General features: G+C 36.0%; 1 protein-coding gene across 1 annotated transcript in view; it reads right to left on the reverse strand.

Annotated features, from left to right (window-relative positions):
* IQCB1 (IQ motif containing B1) overlaps positions 1-21,094 on the reverse strand; it is a 107,610-nt gene that overhangs the window by 57,578 nt on the left and 28,938 nt on the right. Inside the window, exons 5-7 of the mRNA XM_007943896.2 lie at positions 14,453-14,552; positions 7,281-7,459; positions 4,964-5,073 (exon numbers count right to left, since the gene is read on the reverse strand). Coding sequence (XP_007942087.1) covers positions 4,964-5,073; positions 7,281-7,459; positions 14,453-14,552 — 389 coding nt within the window. The remainder of the gene's footprint in view (positions 1-4,963; positions 5,074-7,280; positions 7,460-14,452; positions 14,553-21,094) is intronic.

The raw sequence follows: 21,094 nt of genomic DNA on the forward strand, positions 1-21,094 counted from the left end.
GTGTCTTAATCAAAGAATTGTATTTTGAGCATTGCTGAACCTGAATTGTTAACCTGTTACTTCCCTAATAAACTCCATAATGATGAGTATTGTCTGTGAGTTCTATGTGGCCACTGAAACGAATTATCAAACCTAGCAGAGAAGTAGTGAGTGTAATGGAAGGGACAGTTAGTGTCAGAATTGGCGCACACACACACACACACACACACAAAGTTAGAGGATGGCCACAAGTCTGACCACTGCCTTATAAGAATAAGCCTTGGGCTGCTGATGGTGATTTTTTCTCCATCTCAAGAAATTAGAGGGGGTCAGAGGATGCTGCCGCCTTCATACCCCTTTTGCAGGGATATATATCTGCTAAAGGGACAGGGAGGCGGCATCTTCTGACCTCCTCCAACTACACAAGAGGAAGACAGAATCACCATCAGCAGACCAAGGCCTGTTCTTATGAGGCCAGACATGCCGCCACCCTCTAGCCCTCTTACTAACCTTGACACCAACTGTTCCTCCCGCAGCACCCACCACCTCTCTGCTGGATTCAATAATTTGCTGCAGTGTCCACACAGAATTCATAGACTATGGGGTTTACTAGGGAAGTGACAGGCTACAATTCAAGTTCAGGAACACACTCAGTCTCTCACAGCTGGCCGTCTCTCTCAGTAGCTGGCTGTCTCTCTCTCAGCAGCGCATCTCTCACGCCTCTCTCTCAGCAGTGCATTTCTCTCACATCTCTCTCAGTATGTCTCTTTCAGTAGCATATCTCTCTCAACCGGCAGTCAGAGAGAGACCTTTTCTACCTCTGTTGTTGCTGTTGTTGTTATGTGCCATCAAGTTGGACCCAACTCACAGCAACCCCTTCTTGGGTTTCTGAGGCAGTATCACTACGGAAGTAGATTGCCCAACCTTCCTTCTGAGGAGTGGCTGGTGGGTTTGAACTGTCAGCCTTCTGGTTAGCAGTCAAGTGCCTTAGGCACTATGCTACCAGAGCTCCTTTTCTACCTCTAGGAGGGCTCATTTTTAGGCTAGCAGAGTGGCAAAACTAACCAATCCCAACATCAGAATTCCACACACCTGAGATTGCTTTGTGCTGTGCCAACAGAAATACACCAGGTAGATAGCTTTAACAATCAGGCACTCAGTTGCTCAGAGTGAAGTGGGAGTTACCAAGACTATGGCTAGAAAAGCCATACCATGTAATTTACTACACCACAGTATCTTTTCCAGATTTTGATAAAAGGATTATGCTGACCTCATTAATTAAGTTGGTCAGTTTAATTTCTGAACTTCTGTATTCTGAAATAGTTTGCATAATATTGGTATTACTTTTTTCTTGAATGATGGATAGACTTCACCAATGAAACTACCTGGGCCAGAAAATTTCCTTCTAGGAAGGTTTTTGACAATGAATTCCATTTTTTAAAAAAGATATTGGGCTATTAAGGTTTTCTGTTTCCTTTTGTGTCAATTTTGGTAAACTGTATTTTTCAAAAAATGTGTCCATTTGACCTAAGATTTCAAATGTGTTGTTACAAGGTTGTTCATAATATTCCATTACCTCTCTAATGTCTGTAGGAACTGTGGTGATAACACCCTTTATATTCCTACACTGGTGATACATATTCTATTTTCTTCTTGATCAGTCTAACTAGGGAATATGTCACTTCATTTTCCTTTTTAGAAAACTGCTTTTGTCTATTTTTTTGTTCATTCTCTGTCATTTTTTATTTTTAATCTATTATTTATTTCTTTATTATAACTAGAGTTTATTTTAAAACTATAAATGTCCTTATAATTACTGCTGTAGTTAAATCCATGAATTCTGGTATGTTTCTATTAACATTCAGTTCAAAAGATTTTCTAATTTCCTTGTGATGTCTTCTTTAATCCATGATTTAATAAATTATTGAGAAATCACTTATTTAATTTCCAAATATTTGGGGTTTTCCTAGTTATTATTATTTCATGTTTAATTCTGTAGTTGTCACACAGCATATGCTAGGTGATTTCAATTCTTTTCCTTTTATTCAGAGTCATGTAATGGCCTAACACACTTAAAAGTATGTGAATTCTGCAGTAATTGGGTGCATTGTTCTATAAATGTCATTAAAATCAAGGTGGCTGATAGCCTGGTAAGTATTGTTAGCTCTTCTATGTGTTTATTTTTTGTCTAGTTTTATCAATTTATCAAAGAGAGTGTTAAAAACTCTTATTATTACTGTGGAATTATTTCTTTCTATATCAAATTTTGTCAGTTTTTGAGGTTTATTATTAGAAACATACATATTTACAATTGTCTCCCTAATTAATCATCTCTTCTATCATTATGAAAGAGAGCTCTGGTAACATAGTGCCTAAGGCACTTGACTGTAACCAGAAGGCTGGAGGTTCAAACCCACCAGTCACTCCTTGGAAGGAAGGTTGGGCAATCTACTTCTGTAGTGATACCGCCTTGGAAAGCCAAGGAGGGGTCGCTATGAGTCAGGTCCAACTCGATGGCACGTAACAACAACAACAACAAAAACATTATGAAACATCCTACTTTATTTTTAGTAATTCTCTTTGTTTCAAAGTCTATTTTATCTGATATTAATATAGCCACTAGAACCTTTTTATGGTTAATGTTTGTGTGGGACATGTTTTTCATCCATTTACTTACTACTAGCCACTCCTCAGAAGGAAGGTTGGGCAATCTACTTCCGTAGTGATACTGCCTTGGAAACCCAAGGAGGGGTCGCCATGAGTCAGATCCAACTCAACAGCAGTGAGTTTGGCTTGATTTTTTTATCTGAGTCTTTATAGGAAAAGGTGTCTCTTAGAGGTAACAAATAGTTAGATCTTGCTTTTATAATCTACTCTGACAAGCTCTACTTTTTATAAAAACATCAGTGAAATTATTGCTATGTTTGAAGATGGGTCTACTATTTTATTTTTTATTTGTCCCCTCTATTTTTTGTTGCTCTGTTCCCCCTTTGCTGCCTTATTTTAGATTCTTTTTAAATATACATTAGCATAGGCAGTATCTAAGTAACAAATATCATACAACCCATAGTTATGAGCCAACACCCATAAAGCATATTATGTTAAAAATTCAAGGTACATACAATGGTTTGCAATAACAAACAGTTGCTACTTTATAATGTACATCAAAACATTATTGACACTGAATTATTATGTTAAAGATATATGAATATATCTGGAAGTGTTTTGTTTTGTTTTTTAAATTGTGATTTGGGTGAAAGTTTACAGAACTAATTTTCATTATCCCTACAGCAGTTCATATACATTTTGCCTCATGACATCGATTGCAATTTCTCACAATTCAACAGCTCTCTTCCCATTCTTTAATGTTTTTTATGCACAGAAAGGTATACTATATACTTGTACTACGAGAAATATTTGATTAACTGACATTAAATATGAACTGTACTTGTCTGTTCTTATTTACGGACAAATTTAACTTAAAGACAGACTTAGGAAGGGAACTCATTCATAATCCAGGGATGCTTGTGTTCTATTTTAATCGTCTACTGACTTTTCAAGTAGACCTGGTAGTGCAATGGTTAAGTGCTCAGGTGCAAATTTAAAGGTCAGTGGTCAAACACACCAGCAGCTCCATGGAAGAAGACAGTGATCTGCTCCTATATAGATTATCACCTAGCAAACCCTATGGGGGCTGTTCTACTCTGTCCTATAGGGTTCCTATGAGTCAGAATCGAGTTGATGGCATACAACCATTAACTTTTTAGCTATATCTCTTTGTATTACTTTTTAGAGGCAGCTTTGGGATCACAATATACATGCCTAACGTTTTATAGTCTACTTTTAGTTAACATATTACTGTTTTCATTTACTAGGCAATCAACTTGATTAGGTTCAGACTGTAAGCTTGGCTGATCTTTTGCGGGTGATTATTCAAATATCTGTTCAGTTTCATTAGCCTCATTCAATACAGAGTGAATCTTTCCCACACATATGAGATCAGCCTAAGACTTGTGAGGTTTCATACACAGAATTAGGGGATCCCCTTCTTAAAACTTTTTCCTTCCTGGTAACTCTTATCCTCCTGCCCACCTCAACTTCTTTTCATGCTTTTTCCTTGTGTTCTGAAATTTATTATTTCTTTGCTTTTGAACTTTGGATACAAAATGTATCCATTTCCTTTCAAGTTAAAAGTATGTTTAGTTATTTTGGATTTAAGTCTATTTTCCAAATTTTCTTTAAGAAAGCTATATGGCTCTTCCTACTGGAAGCCTATCTAGAACCATAATTTTGAGTATACTATCAGAAGTATGATCAAATATTTATTAATGTTAGCTTGCTGCTTCAATGCTCTAAATAATTCCTATTAATACAATTTCTTACATGAAAGAGAAAAATATTCTATCTCAAAGCATGAGAAGGCTAGCTATAGATGATTCTAAATATTATTTGATACAATTAAATTTTTGGGGGGTGAGGAGAGAACCCAATGAACAAGTTTAAATAGTTTATGAGTAAAAGAAGATAAATATCAGAGATGGTGATTTCACAAGAAATTCTGAAAATGGAATGGGTACAGTGGTATGTACATAAAACCAAAAACAAACTTTCTGCCATTGAGTTGATTTCGATGCAGACCAACCCTCATTGGGTTTCTGAGGCTGTGAATCTTTATGGAAATAGATTGCCCTATCTTCCTTCCAGGGAGCAGCTGGTGGGTTTGCACTGCTGACCTTCTGGTTAGTGTCCAAATGCCTTATCCATTACACAACCAGAGCTCCTTAATGTGTATAAGTGGGAGGTTAAAATTATGCTTGTGGGTAGGCTGAATGACAGAGCGATGCACCTTACAGATATTTTTATTTTCAGAGGAAGTATTTTGCTTAGTGTTAAGAGGAAAAAAAGTGAGAAGCATTTAAGGAAAATGGAGGTTTAATTCAGTTAATTAGCAAATATCACACAAATTATTCTTATAATTTAATACCTGTTCTTCTACCTCCTGGTAGACCTTAGGACTTAAAAGGTCAAGAAGCTGTCTGAGTTCTTGACTAAATTCTGTCCCAGCTTCCTGTTTATTCAGTAAGCTTCTGAGTCCTGAAATGGAATAATAAGGGTATAAAAATTAATAATAATAAAATATAATTTTATTGTCTACTCAACATTAATTTGAGTTTAAAACAAGGTTTAGAAACAAATTAACATAACAACAGCATTAATCACATTAGTTTCCTTTTTCCTTTTCTCCTCACATCCTCTTCATGTCCTTTGGGACATGGAAGCTCATTGTTAGGACCCTCTCAGACCTCACCCATGCGTTTTTTCCTCATCTGATCCTGACTTGTATCCTTTTGCTATAATACATCTCTAGCTCTAAGTATAGTACTTTCTGTGTATCCTTTTGCTATAATACATCTCTAGCTCTAAGTATAGTACTTTCTGTGAGTTTTGTGCATTATTCTAGCAAATCAACAAACTCAAAGGAGTGGTAGGAGTCAGCAGGTAAAAGGGAGCCCACGGGAGACACCCAACCTTGTGGCTGGCATCCCAGAGGGATAGTGAGAAAACCTCAAATTTGTGGCCAGTAGGTCAGAAGTAAGGGTGCTGTGTGGACTTTCCAGTTTGCAGCTGGCATTGCTCTATTTGGGAGTCTGAAGGACAGTGTCAACTTGTGAGCTGTGACCTAACTCTGGGTGCCTAGAGGCAGAGAGAATGCCATGTGGGCAGCTGGTGTCAGAGATGACCGAGAAGTGGGAAAGTGGGGATTTGATTAATCTTCACATTTTTGGGGACTGGATTTACGTTGATTCTTATCCAATAACCCAAGTCCTCAGCAGTATTAATCATTTAAAAGTATCCTGGAGAAACTGAATAAGTTCTGCATTGAAATACAAGTCAAAGAAAGAGAAAAGGATTAGTAAGGTAAGATCACTTTACAATGAACTCTATCGGACATTTACATTTCTGTAGTAGAAGAATCTAAAAACAGAAATTAAAAAATGTGTATTTGGCACAAAATCAACTACAGAGTTCTATTGCTAGCATCTTCTTTCCCTCTCTAATACTACAATACATAAATAATTACAATTTTCACAGTAATGACTAACTGATACAAGGTAAGTTACTAAAGTGTTTTTAAGTCATCAAGAATTATTAAAAGACCATCCTAACTATTTTGGTATTAAATTCATCATATTATATTCTAATTTTTAAAACTCCCCATATAATAAAACCCTATATTTGTAACTATATTTAATGAACTAGAAATCCATTTCTTGACCTTGTTGAGTAAGAATATGTAATTAATACATGGCTTCAGTCAGCAAAGAAAAAAACTAAGTTAGCATAGAACCTTGCTTGGTAATTGGAAAAAAAAGGAATAATATTCTGTGTGAGATTGAGTAAATTATCTAATTTTCCAATGCCTCTGTTTCCACATCTGTAAAATAAGGACAAAAGTATCTATCTCACCAATCTGTTATGAGGATCAAATATTTTAGCACATATAAAGTACACAGAATAGTTCTTAACACTTTAGTAAATGTTCAATTAAACGAATGCTTATTATATGGGGAATGGTACCTCACTGAATCCTTTCTTCCCCCAAATTTCTTTTTATTCACATATGTGTTTATTTTAGAGGTGAGTAAGATATTTTTTAGGGAATGCAGTGAAAAAGTTGAAGAGTAATTAATTGATGTTAGAACAAAAAGGCTGTCAACTTCTTAAACACAGGTCTATTTTCTTCAGTAGTTAGTCTTAACAAGGTCAAAGATCTTTTGGGTCATTATTTACTATACCATATACATGGGGTCACCATGAATCATAATCGACTCAACGGCAACTAGCAACAACAATGTAGTATATTCAACACACAATCTTTTTGTCAGAGAGGGAGTAAATATTCATTGTAACCTCATCACCAAAATAACAAGTCATCTGCTAAGATATGAAGATAGCTTGATTATATAAAGATTTTTTTTCCTGAATCAGTATCTATACACTTCAGTTATTTACTTTATCAAATGATACGACTTTTGCTTTTCATAAACTACCAAAACAGTAAGGATGGTCTTTTAATAATTCTTGATGACTTAAAAACACTTTAGTAACTTACCTTGCATTAGTTAGTCATTAGTGTGGAAATTATAATTATTTATGTATTATAGTATTAGAGAGGGAAAGAAAATGCTAGCAGTAGAACTCTGTAGTTGAGGTTGTACTAGGTACACATTTTTGCTTTTCATAAACTATCAAAGCTTTCTTTTTGAAAATCCCAAGAAAAGAAAGAATGTATGCACTACCTTTGTAGCAGGCACTTAGTCTCAATAAAATCAAAATTTCCTGATGTGATTCAGCCAACAACAGTAAGAGCTTTGTAGCAGTTCTTCTTATGACTGGACTAGGAGTTGACAAAAGCTTGAAAACAACTTCATCTAATATGGAATGCAGGTTTTTTTCTTCTATTCTGAATAGATCACCACTAATAGAACAAATTTAAAAAATAAAGAACGTACCATTATTGATGCATAGGTATCACAACACAAACAGAAAAGGTTCAGCAGCTTGATACCTGACTGCAGCCTCATCCATAAAGATAACCAATTTTTTAAATGTATAGCTTGGTTCCAAGAATATCACATTAAATCAATTAATATTTATTGAGTTCCTACTGTGTGTAAGGCACTGTGCTAGGAATAATAAATAGGGAATACAAACAGACAAAGGTCTTTTCTTTAGAGAAACCTGTAATCTTTTGATTTGAGTCACAATCGACTCAACATCAACTGGTTTGCTTCTAGTTTCTTCTGGATTAGTATAGTTTTATGATTCAGTTTTATCATCTTTGTTGGTTTATTACTTATAATTCTGTTATTTTACTGGATACTCTAAAGTTTCCATCTTCAACTTATCACATAGTTTCCCTTCAAGTGATATTCTATCACTTCACATACAATGTAAGAACCTTACAAAACTCTACTTTCATTCCTTGATTCCTAGTCTTTATATTACTGTTGTAATATGTCTTACTTATGTTGTTGTTAGGTGCTGTTGAGTTGGCTGTAGTCCTGCACCACTAAACACTGCCTGGGCCTGCACCATCCTCACAATCCTTGCCATGCTTGAGCCCACTGTTGCAGCCACTGTCTCAAATCATCCACTGAGGGTCTTCCCTTTTTTGCTGACCCTCCATTTTACCAAGCATGATATCCTTCTCCAGGGATTGGTCCCTCCTGACAAAGTAGGTGAGATTAAGTCTGGTCATTCTTGCTTGCAAGGAACATTCTGGCTGCCCTTCTTCAACAGATTTGTTCTTTTTTCTGGAAGTCCATGGTATTTTTAGTATTCTTCACCAATATCACAATTCAAAGGCAACAATTCTTTTTAATTCAATCTTTTCAGAAGTGGATGGCCCCATCCTTCTTCCTAGTCTGCCTTAGTTTTGAAGTTCCACTGAAACCTGTCCACCATGGGTGACCCTGCTGGAATTTTAAATACTGATGGCATAGCTTCCAGCCTCACAGCAACACACAAGGCACCACAGTACAGTACATAGCAAGACAAATGGTGGCATTTTACTTACACATTATAAATTCCTAAATACATTGTTACTACTTTTAGATAAAGTATATTTTAAAGAAATTTAAATATAAGAAAATAACACTATATAAAATAAAATAAAATGTTCCTATTTTATAATTTTCATCCCTTTGAGTAGATTATTTTCTTTCTAGCTGAAGGGACTGCCTTAAACATTTTGCAGTATAGGTAGTGTGCATCTGCTGGTAATTTCTGGAAAAGTCTTGATTTTACCTTTGTTTTTAAAACATATTCACTAGTATAAAACTGATTTCTTCTTTTGTTTATATTTAACTTAAAAGTATCACTCAACCATCTTCTGGCTTACATTATTTCTATCATTCTCATCTTTATTCCTTCTTCTCTACATGATGTGTCCCCTCCTTCCACCCTGTGGCTGATTTTAAGATTTTTGTCTTTATCACTGATTGTGAGCACTTTGATTATGACATAGTACACTTTTGTATAGTTTTCTTTATAGTTATTGTCCACTGCAGTTTCTTGCAGTTCTGCATTCTGTGACTTTATACTTTTCACAAGATTTGGAAAATTTTCAGCCATTATTTCTTCAGACATTTTTCTGACTCTACTCCAGCTGTCAGGTATTCCAAATATACATATATAGGGCTGCTTGACATCATCTCAGAGCTGATATGTTTTTATTTCTTCTTTTTTTTTTTTTTTAACTCTTTTTTCTGTTTCACTGGATTGTTTCTATTGGTATGTCTTCAAGTTCATTAATCTGCAGTGCTAACATGCTGTTAATCCCATTCAGTTTATTTTTTTCATCTCAGCAATTGTCAATTTCATCTCTAATTCAGTATCATTTTTTTTCCTATATCATCTATATGTCTACTCAACTTTTTGAACATGGAATACAGTCATAACAACTGTTTTATTGTCATTATAACATCTGTGTCAGTTATGATCAATTTATTCTTCTCACATGGTCCTGTTTCCCTGATTCTTTCTATGCCTGGTAATCGCTAATTGAATGTAAGACACTGAATCTTACCTTGTTGGGTACTGGATATTTTTCTATTCTTAAAAATATTCTTGAGCTTGGTTCTGGTCAGAGCTTTATAAATGCTATATCCAAATCATATATAATCAATAATTTCTGCAAAATTAGTAAAAAATTAATAAAGCTTCTGATTAAAAATATGAGTAACATTTCACAAAACCAAGTCACCAGTTGGTATGTATATTCTGTAGCACAGTCATGACTGTAGATCTTATTGAACATTGTCAGTTTGCAGAAACTGTAATAAATTATCTTTTTGTAATACTAAAGGAAGAGGGTGAAAAAAAAGACACATCAAAGCAAAGATTCTATGGTGGCATAAGTGAGACTTTTTTTTTATCCTTTTAAAGCCAAATCAAAGCATGACCATTCCTGCTAAACTTCTTGCCTTTACACACCCTGCAATAAAGAAGTTTTAAGATGTAGGTAGTTTCCATAACCAGATGCAGTAACTTAAAAAATTTATCCTCTTAGGTCTGGTTTTTATTAATTGTTTGGGTATTCTGGAATGGTGTTCAATCAATCTAGTGCTAACTAGTCTCCACTACTGAAGTGTAACATTACTGAGTACCCAATGCCCCAATATTCATGAGGTTTTCTAGTTTGGCAGTTGGGAACAGGCATTATTCCTGGCCTTGTGGTGAGTGCCTACCACTATTCCTTTTAACCTTACTGGATTATTCCTTTCCCTGACATTGGGTAGTTTCACATATGTCTTCCGATCAGCATTCTGATGGATACTTGAAGGGAATCTTCTGCAGATCTCTGGGGTTCTCTCTGTGTGTAGGTCACTCCTCTCTGGTACTCTGTCCTATGAACTCTAGCAATCTTGTTGGCTAGACTCTCAGCTCCATCTCTTCAACTCAACATGCCTGGAACTTATAATTTTCTCCCTGAGATTAGAACAGTCCATTCTATCTTGCAACTCACTTGACTTCCTTACCATTTAGAAGTTCTGTTAACTACATGGTATTTTCCCTCTTTTTGGTTTGTAGTTGTCCTCACTTGCTAATTGATGTCTCTGGTTTCCTATTTATAATCTTGTAAGCTTATTTTACTTTGGCTCTGTCCATAGCTGTGGTTTCTGGGTTATGTCCTCTTGTGTATCAATGGCCGGTTGTTATTTGCTATTTTTGGTTCTGTGTTCGAAGAACTCCCTTTAGTATCTCTTGTAAGGTTGGTCTAGTTTTAACAAATTCTCTTAGTTTCTGCTTATCTGGAAATCTCCTAATTTCACCATCATATTTGAGGGACAATTTTGCCAGGTACATAATTCTTGGTTGAAAATTTTTCTCTTTCAGGGTTGCCTTCTTCCTTGCATGGTTTCTGCTGAGAAATCAGAGCTTATCCTTACTAGTTGTCCTTTGTAAGTAACTTACTCTTTTTCCCATGCTGCTTTCAGGATTCTTTCCTTGTCTTTGGTTTGACTGAGTTTGATGATGACATGTTTTGGTGATTCTCTTTTGGGGTCTATTCTGTTTGGGGTTCGTTGGACTTCCTGAATGGATATATTCTCATCTTTCATCATTTCAGAGAAGTTCTCCTCCAACAAATCTTGGACAATTCTCAGTGGTTTTATTTTTCCCTTCCAGTTCTGGAATTCCAATGACATGTAGGTTATTCCTTTTGATGGTATCCCACATGAACCTTAGGCTTTCTTCCCTTTGTTTTGATCTTTTTTTCTGATTGATCCCTTTCCAAAGAAGTATTCAGGTATTTGTCTTCAGTCTCATTAATTTTGTCTTCCACTGCATCATTTCTACTCCTTTGCCCTTCCAATGTATTATCTATTTCTGACAATTCAGTATTAATCTTCTGGATTTCTATGTGTAGATTTAGAATCATTTCTAATTTTTCATTTATTTTGTCATTATGTTCTTGTATTTTCTTCCAAAATTCTTCTAGGGTTTTGTCTGTATTTTCCTTGGTCTGTCTCTCAATCCTCTGAAGATACTTAAATATAATTCTTTTGAGTTCCTTATCAGAGAGTTCCAATGCTACTTCTTCCTCAGGGATATGCCTGGGTCTGTATCCTGCTCCCTTGTTTCTACCACTTTATCTTGCTTCTTTGTAAGGACTGTGATGGTCTGTTGTCTCCAAGACATCGTGGCATTACTGTATTTAGATCTCTGTTAACTGTTTGTGAAGAGCAGCCAAGGGTGATTCAGGCTCTTCTTGGTGGTTGTTTATCGTTGGCCCTGTTGGTAGAGAAGGAAGTGGTGGTTCTCACTCAGTAAGTGAAGCTACAGGTAGTATGGGTGTAGTTGTGTCATATGGGGACTATTGCTATCTTCCACTCAGTTAAACAACAATAAAAACCGAATAACCATCAAAAAAGTAAAAGCAAATGGACAAAAATACACTGTGTAATTACACAGAAACAGTAACCAAAAAAAGGAAAAAGAAGGAGGAAAAAAAAGCCCCTGCAATATCTGAGGAGAGGACAATAAGAGAAAAAAGGTAGAGAAGGAGAATAATGAAGAAAAAAATGGGAAAAACACAAAAAGAAAAACAAGGAAAGGGGCTAATTATGAGAAAGAAAAAAAATATATTGCAACCAGGAACAGGGAAAAGAAAAAAAGCTGAAAACTTAGAACCTGGGAAGGAAGAATAAAGAATAATAGTAAAAAGGACAAAAGTAATAATAATAGTGGTAGTTTTAAAACAGAAAAAAACAAACTAACTAAAAAACAGAAAACAGAAAAAAAAAATTGGGGCAGGGTGGGGCAGGGCACCCAGGCTCTGTCCGAGCACACAGACTGGGATGGAATTCCTGCTGGCCTGGAAAGAGGGTGGGAGTGAGGGATGGCCACACCTCCATTCACCAAGAGGGTGTGGGGTATGAGAGTAACAAGGGGAATGTTGCACCTTTCCAGTCGTCTGGGTCCGGAATGTCCATGGGGTTCCTGGCAAGGGGGCCCTATTCTTAAATCCCTGGAACCTGGGAGAACATTGTCACTTTAAATATCCAAAATGGTCAAGCCACTTGTAAACATTCAAAATGGCTGTGCCCTCCAGACAAACAAAAGACCTAGTTTCCTCAACACATTATATAAGCTCTTCATAACTCTGTCTCTGCAGAACTTGCTAGCCACTTTCCCATACAAAATTTTAAATTCCAGCAACAATGTATTGTATTTCACTTTTCATGCTGAGCATGTTGTTTCTTATGTGTGTGCTTTTGTTTATGTTGTCCGCCTTCCTCATCGCTGCTTCGCCTTTTATTCCCCAGCCATCAGAGCAGTCCTCCATGCAGTCCCTGGCTAGCAGGGCCGATTTCTAGGTTAATTCTTAGGTCCTACCACCACTCGGCAACATCCAAGCTGTCAGTGCCATCAGAATCGCTGCCAGACTGCAGCTCTGTATGTCTTCTTTTTTGGTGTTTTCATGCAAATTCTTCTCCTAGTTAGAGTTTAGTCCAATTCTATATCCTTCCCTTCAAGGCTCAGGGGTCCAAGATTATCTTCTGTATCTGTGTTAATTGGTTCCCCTTTTCTTTGTTGAAGAAGGTCTGTGCAGTCTTTCTGCCTATTCCATCATCTTACCACAGCTCTCAATTCATTATTTTTTAAATCTACTTCTCTGGTACCAATCCCCAAGGCCAGGATTCCACTACTTCACTTGGAGTACTAATTCTTCTTCTAATTGCTTTATCTAGAGTTTTATCCCTCATAAGATCTTTCTTCAACACAGCCACTGAAATGTAATCTGACCATTTTATTTCACTGCAAAAATTTTTAATGATCCCACTGCCTACAGGATAAGACTTAGTTTCCGTATATAAGCTCTTCATAACTCCATCTCTGCAGAACTTGCTAGCCACCTTCCCATATAAAACTTTAAATTCCAGCAACAATGTATTGTATTTCACTTTTCATACTCAGCATGTTGTTTCTTATGTTGTTTATGTTGTACCACTGCTTAGAAATACTGTTTTCTCATCTTTGTCCTTGGCTAATTTCTCTTTCTTAGAGTTTTATTTCAAGTGTTACCTTCTCCAGGAATTATTCCCCCTTAGTTTGGATTAGAAGCTCCTTCAAAGCTTGTGCATACTTTTAACACTGTAACTTAACACACTAAAATATAATTAGATTCATGTGTCTGTCTCCTCCAATATACTAAAATCCTTTGAAGACAAGGAGTATATCTAAACTTGGTAAATGTAATGACAGACACAGTACTTGCCCCCACCTGTTGCCATTAAGTCAATTCTGACTCATAGTGACCCTACAGGACAGAATAGAGCTGCCCCACAGAGTTTCCAAGGCTGTAAATCTTTACTGAAGCAAACTGCCACATCTTTTTCCTGTGAAGCAACTGGTGGGTTTGAACTGCCAACCATTCAGTTAGCAGGCAAGTGTTTAACTACTGTGCCACTTGGTGGATAGCAGCTGCTTAATAAGTCCATATTGAAGTTAAAGAATCAATCATCTCAACTGTGTATATTGCCTTTCCAATTTAACCTGAAAAAAAAAATTGTCCATTACTTCTTTCATGCCCTTCTATAGCACCTGGCACACTACTGCGTATATAATAGGTGCTTGACATCTGCTAAATAAAGTTATGATGAAGGATTTTTTTATTATAAACTCAATATTTTTTTTTCAGATATCACAGTAATTTTCTTCTCTAAGCCTGAGATTTGGTCTAAGAGTGTCTTAAGCTCTGAGATGATAAAAATTCTAAAACAAATTTCAGATTTTGCCATTTTTTTAGTATTTATTATGTTTTTGAAAGAAAATGGTAAAAGAGCTTTTTAAGTGCCATGTACCAATGATGTATATTCAGTGATTTTAGCAAAACTGACATTAAATTTGTAAAGCCTCTGGATCAAAAATAAATAATCAGTAACAGTTTGTAAAACCAAGTCACCTGTTGATATGTAGTATGTTCTGTAGCATAGTCATGACTGTAGATCCTATTTGAACATCATCAGTTTGCAGTAAGTGTAAGAAATGATCACTTTGTAGTACTAAAGGAAGAAAAATAAAAAAAGAAAGATCAAATCAAAGTTGGGTTTTCTCATCCTTTTAAAGCCAAATGAAAGCACGATGACTTCTGCTGAACTTCCTGCCTTTGTATACCCTACAGTAAAAAAAGATTTTAAGATATATGTTGTTTCAATAACCAGAAGTAATAGTCATTACATTTTTATGAAATTTTAGAGATAAATATCAAGCTGAAATTATGTTTTTAAACTGAAAAGAAATGAAAATATCCTAAATCTGAATCCCTGTTCCAACAATGAATTTTCAGTGAAAGAAAACAAATTTCCTATGAAGAGAGACTATGAAGGGATGGAAATGGTACAGATGACTGCAATCAGTGGCTCATATTCTTATAAAATTTACCTTTTGTTACATGATGTACCAGGTCTTGTACCTTGTCAAAAATAATACTGAAAGCACTAGCTACTAAACAATACTTGTTTTTATTGGTTTGTAAATTTTAGGCTCTGAATAGCCAGTTATGAAAACTTGGATGCTTATACAAATTACTTAACTTCTTGAAACTTCCATTTCTACATCTATCAAACCAGAAATGATAACTCTCTTACAAGCTACTGCAGGACATATAGAACAGAGTAGTTACTCAGTAAATGCTAAGTTTCTGTTCCTTCTCCACGAAATAAGCGGAATTTTAATTAAAGTAGGATAGGTATGCTGGCAAACTGGCTCTGCTGATACTGCCCTAGCTTTTATGAAACAATTTTCATTCTTTCCCTTTCTCTCTCCTTAGGTAACAGATTTGATTTATCTCCCATACTTACTCCTACTCTGCATTTCTATTTACACAGTCCAATAGTTCAATAGCTACCAATTGTTTTTAAATGTTTAACAACTTAGGAAAACAATCCTACTACTAAGTATTGCTATGGTCTCTATTTTTTATTGCTTTAGTAGTAAAAAATTCTTGTCCGTAGTGGGAATAAGTATGTTGTTGTTGTTGTTATGTGCCATCAAGTCGCACCCGACTTATAGCGACCTCTCCTTGGGTTGCCGAGGCAGTATCACTACGGAAGTAGGTTGCCCAACCTTCCTTCCGAGGAGTGGCTGGCGGGTTTGAACCACCAGCCTTCTGGTTAGCAATCAAGTGCCTTAGGCACTACGCTACCAGAGCTCCCATACTATTCCATTTTTGTCTACTAAAATATGTTTTATTAACAACTAATTTTGAATTCATTTAAATCATTTAGTAATAGTACATATGCAAGTTTATCTTTTACTTTTTCTATATTAGAAAAAGTTATGCTAAAATATTTTATCAAATAGTCACTTCATTTTATTTTTTTATTGTTTACATAACTTATTTTTGGAGTTCCTATTCTGTTTTCAAGTGTAGTCAGATAACTATTTGGTAGGGTAAGACTTATGTTACTACCATCATTGCGACAAGTAAAAACTGATGCTTTGGCCTATTTATTTGTTTGAACTTTTTTTATAATGAACGTTTCAAATACACAGAAAAATAGAAAGAATAGTATAATAAACCCCCTTGAACCAGTCACTTAACCTTAACAATAATCAGCTCATGGCCAACATTGTTTCATCTATCCCATCTACTTTCTATCTTCCATTTTATTTTGAGGCAAATCTAAGACATCAAATTGTTTTACACACAAACATTTCTGTAAATATTTCTAAGATATGTGAATTGTTAAAAAATAAAACATAACAATTATTACTCCCAAATCAATAATGCTTCTTTAATTTCATCAAATATCTAGTCAGTGTTCTAAGTTCTAATTGTTTAATTTTGAAGTGTGCTTGAATCGTGATGCAAATAAGTTCCATATATTGTAACTATGTGGATTGTGTGTCTTTCAAATCTCTTTGATTCTCCCTCCATTCTTTTTCTCCTTTGCAATTTGTATGCTGAAGAAACTGTCATTTGTGCCATGAGCTTCTCATGATCCAGTTCTGATAAGGACATCCTTCAGGTATAACTGAATGGTTCTCTGACACTCTGTAAACTGCTAGTTGGAGCTACAAGATCGAAATGATTCAGATAAAAATTTTTGGCACAAGTGTTTCCTATGGTTCAAAACACTGACCTTTGGTTAGCAGCCAAATGCCTTAGCCATTACACCACCAGAGCTCCTTATACTCACCCAGTAGGAGGCATTTAATGCCTGGTTATCTCTCTCTTTGAGATGTTGAAAGCTACTAATTCCTAAATCTGTTCATTAAATAATGGTGATAAAACAGTGCTATCTCATCATACCTTTTTTACTTATTAGTAGTTGGGATACTTTTATAAAGAGAAATTTCCCCTCATCTGCAGTGAGCTCTAGTTGGCATGGCGCCTATGGCATTTCATTGTTAACCAGAAGATTGGCAGTTCAAACCCACCAGCCATTCCATGAAAGGACGATGGAGCAATCTACTTGCATAAAGATTTACCACCTCGGAAACCCAAAGGGAGTTGCTATGCGTCAGAATCCACTGGAGTTTGGGTATTTTTGGTATAGGGTCACTGAGTCTGAATCAACTCAGTGCCAGTAAGTTTGGGAGTTTTTTGTTTGTTACTTTTTTTTTTTTTTGCAAGAAAGCTGAAGAACCCTGGTGGTGCAGTGATTAACCACTTGGCTGTTAATTGAAAGGTCAATGGTTTGAACCCACCAGCCAGCCACTCCATGGGAGAAAGATGTGGCAGTCTGCTTCCATAAAGATTATAGTAGTGGAAACTCTATGAGGCAGTTCTACTCTGTCCTATAGGGTCACTATGAGTCACAGTCAACTCCACAGCAAACAACAACAACATATGTAAGGAAAGCTGATATAAATGCTGGATTCTTCCTTCATTTACTAGTTTTCAAAATAATGAACTGGTTTCCCAGTTGACTCCAATGGTGATTTGTTTATTTTTTAAATATCATTGTAATTCAAGGGTTTAAGTATATTTCAGATGGTTTAATCTCCTACAGCTATTATCCTTATTACTGCTCAAATTCCCATTTCTCACTAGTAATAGTAGTAGTGGGGCTCCTGAGTCTTTTTTCACAGGATCCCAGTAGTCCTGTTACTTTACAATTTAGTATCCAAGATACGTCAGGTTCAAAGCTATACTTTCTATCCCAGACCTATAATACCTATTTTCCCAAGGAGCTCCTCTTTTAGATAGAAAAGTTTTGGATACATTGATTTCATGCATATGAAGTTCAAAATAGTTTAATCTAATTTTAACACTTATTTTAAATCTACGAATTAATGTGAGAACCATGATCACTTTTCACTAGGTCTTATTTCTCTCACAGTCTTAAGTGCCTTATATTTTTGGTAAAATATATGTATTTTTAATTGGGAACTTTATAATATTTAATCTTTATAATATATGAAAACTTTATAATATTGTATCAAATATAATATTTGATGGCTGTTGCCAACTGAATTTCTTTCTTTAAAATGCAAATCAAGAAGATTAAGGTAACTATTATCATTGATTCATGATACCATTAATTAGTTTAAACTGTGAGCTTCTTTTTTTTTTTCTTAATATTTATCAATGATCAGCGGCACAAGTGAATTAAGAGTTTTTATTTGGGGGCAGTGAGGAAAAGACAAGAAAGGTTAGAAGAAATAGTATTTAAGAAAGCAGCAGGTCTAAATGAGACAGTGTGAAGGATGGCCTTTGGACACACAGAAGGGTGGGGAATGGAATGGAAGAAGGATATAACAGAATCACCTGGGGGACTTTTCTTTTCTTCCCCCTTCTCCCTAAGTAGCCCTCCTCATCAGATTCTGATCTACTCAACTGTTTTAAATTCTCCATTGGCTCAACACATCTAGAAATGCAGCATCCCAATTGTGAAAGAATTCAAAGATTACCTTGCTTATCTACTCTAGGAGTTCATAATGCTTACCTAATGGCATGTCTTTGCTTTTTGTAGAATCAAAGACTTGTGAAATATGAAAAAATCTTAAGAGGCTTTACATTTATATTCACAGCTTCAATGACTGCTAAAGCAATTTTTCTTGACATCCTACAATATAATTTAAACTATTTATTTTTTCCTTTCTATAAATGTAAATAAAAATTAGATGGTCCGCTTTCAGTGAAAGGTGGTCTCTCACTAAAAAACTCACTGCCGTCGAGTTGAACCCAACTCACAGTGACCCCTCCTTGGGGTTCTGAGGCGGTATCACTACAGAAATAGATTGTCCAACTTTCCTTCAAGGAGTGGCTGGTGGGTTTGAACCACCAGCCTCTTGGTTAGCAGTCAAATGTCTTAGGCACTACACTACCAGAGCTCCTAGGTGGTCTACTGGCTACATCTATTTAGCCCTGCTCCCTTCCTGACACCCCATTAGACATGATAATTAAGGGATTTAAAAACAGCATAAAAACACACATCAAAGCAAATGAAAGAAGAAACAACAGTAACAAAACTTCAGAAACTAAAAAGCAAAAGTGCCAGTAATAAGTGATTTAGTAGACCTGAGAAAACTGAATTCTAAGCCAGCAAGAAGTAAAATAAAAAACACTGCAGAAAAACAAGAACCCCTAAAAGCTCAAGAATTGGAAGTTCCTGAGAAAAAGAGTCAAGGAAGAGTTGAAAATTAGAATTTGGTGGGGGAAAAAAACTCTGAAAGAAACAGATAGATGCTCAAATTCCCTCTGCTACTCTGGGCAATGTGGAAGTTACTCTCTGCCCTCCCAAGCATAAGTCTGAATGTTTAATTTCTATGCAAAAGCTAAAACAAAGAGTTTCTAAGTCTTTGAACACTAATTACAGTTAAAGCAAGAGACATTATCTGAAAACAAATGTATTAAACGAAAGCTTGTATTATAAATGTTGAAAACAGTTGCATTTCCCCTTCATTGCCCAGAATACTGTCTACCAATAATAGTATACTATTCAAAAAAGAAATCTAGAAGAGTTTCTGCTATAGATTCCACCCAACCTAAAAGAAAGCTCTGAATGAAATGGTTCAAAATTCCTTATGGTGAAACACATAGATGTCAAGCCCCGTTATAGACACAGAGATTTTCTCAGCAATTTTTTAAAGTCTTAATTACAAACAGATAGCCATTGTTCACAAAAAAAGTTTGAGGAAAGCATGTAATATGGAAAACAAAGACTAAACCAAAACAACAGAAAAAAATCAATTTGGATGAAACAGACCAAGCAGGCAGAAGGAAACAAAAAGACCATCTGTCATTATACTCAGAGAGGTAAAAGAAGATATAAGATCAATGAAACAAGAACTTAATACGATGGATTTGGGGTTCCGGCAAGATGGTGGACTAGGCAGAAAGACTGCACAGACCCTCTTCAACATAGAAAAGGGAAACCAATTAACACAGACACAGAAGATAATCTTGGACCCCTGAGCCTTGAAGGGGAGGATATAAACCACACCAAGCAGAAAAATTTGCGTGAAAATACCAAAAAAGGAGACTTATAGAGCTGCGGTCTGGCAGCGATCTTGAGTGATCCTGATGGCACAGACAGCTTGGAGATTCCCGAGCTGTGGTAGGACCTAAGAATTAACCTAAAAATCAGCCCTGCTAGGCAGGGACTGCACAGAGGACTGCTCTGGTGGCTGGGGAATAAATGGCGACGGTGAAGAGAAAGGTGGGCTGAGCTGTGGACTTTTGCCGGTCCGCCATTTTGAAGGTTTAAAAGCGGCTTGACTATTTCGGATATTTAAAGAGACAGTGCTCTCGCAGATTCCTGAGACTTAAGAAAATGCTCTGCTTTCCAGCAACCACAAGGTCACTCCAGACCTGCAAGACTGAAAAGGTACCACATTCGTCTTGTTACTCGTATACCCCAAACCCGCTTGATGAACGGAGGTGCGGCCATCCTCCACTCTCACCTACCTTCAGGGCCCACAGGGACTCCATCACAGTCTGTGTGCTAAGATGGAGCCTGGGTGCCCTGCCCTGTCCCTCACTGATTTTTTTTTTCCTCTTTTTATATTTTTTTCTTTTTCACTTTCTTTTCTCTGGTGATTGGTTTGCTTTTATTTGTCTGTTTTAAAACAATTATTATTATTAATACTTTTGTCCTTTTTACTATTATTCTTAATCTTCCCCTCCAAGGTCCTAGTTTTCAGCGTTTTTCCTTTTCCCTGTTCCTGGTTGAATTTTTTTCTTTCTTTTTAAGTGTTTTGTTTTTTTTCCTCATGGTTAACCTCGTTCCCTTTTTTTTTTTTTTTTAATGCACTTTTCCCATTTTTTTCCTTCATTATTCTCCTTCTCTACTTATTTTTCTTAGTGCCCTCCCCAGATATTGCAGCCTTTCTTGTTTTCTCTTCTTCTTTTCCCCTTTTTTCTTTTTTTGGTTACTGTTCCAGTGTGATTACATGGTCTGTGTTTTGTCCATGTGCTTTTAGTTTTTTGATGGTTATTCAATCATAATAATTTGTGTCTAACTAAGTGGGAGACAACAACAGTCCCCATAAGACACAACTACACTCACACCTCCTGCAATTTCATTTACGGAGCGAAAGCCACTACCTCCTTCTCCACCAAAGGGCCAATGATAAAAAACCACCAAGAAAAGCC

The sequence above is a fragment of the Orycteropus afer genome, unplaced genomic scaffold, assembly GCF_000298275.1.
Source record: "Orycteropus afer afer isolate SDZICR_OR568_19922 unplaced genomic scaffold, OryAfe1.0 scaffold00114, whole genome shotgun sequence".
Lineage (NCBI taxonomy): Eukaryota > Metazoa > Chordata > Mammalia > Tubulidentata > Orycteropodidae > Orycteropus > Orycteropus afer.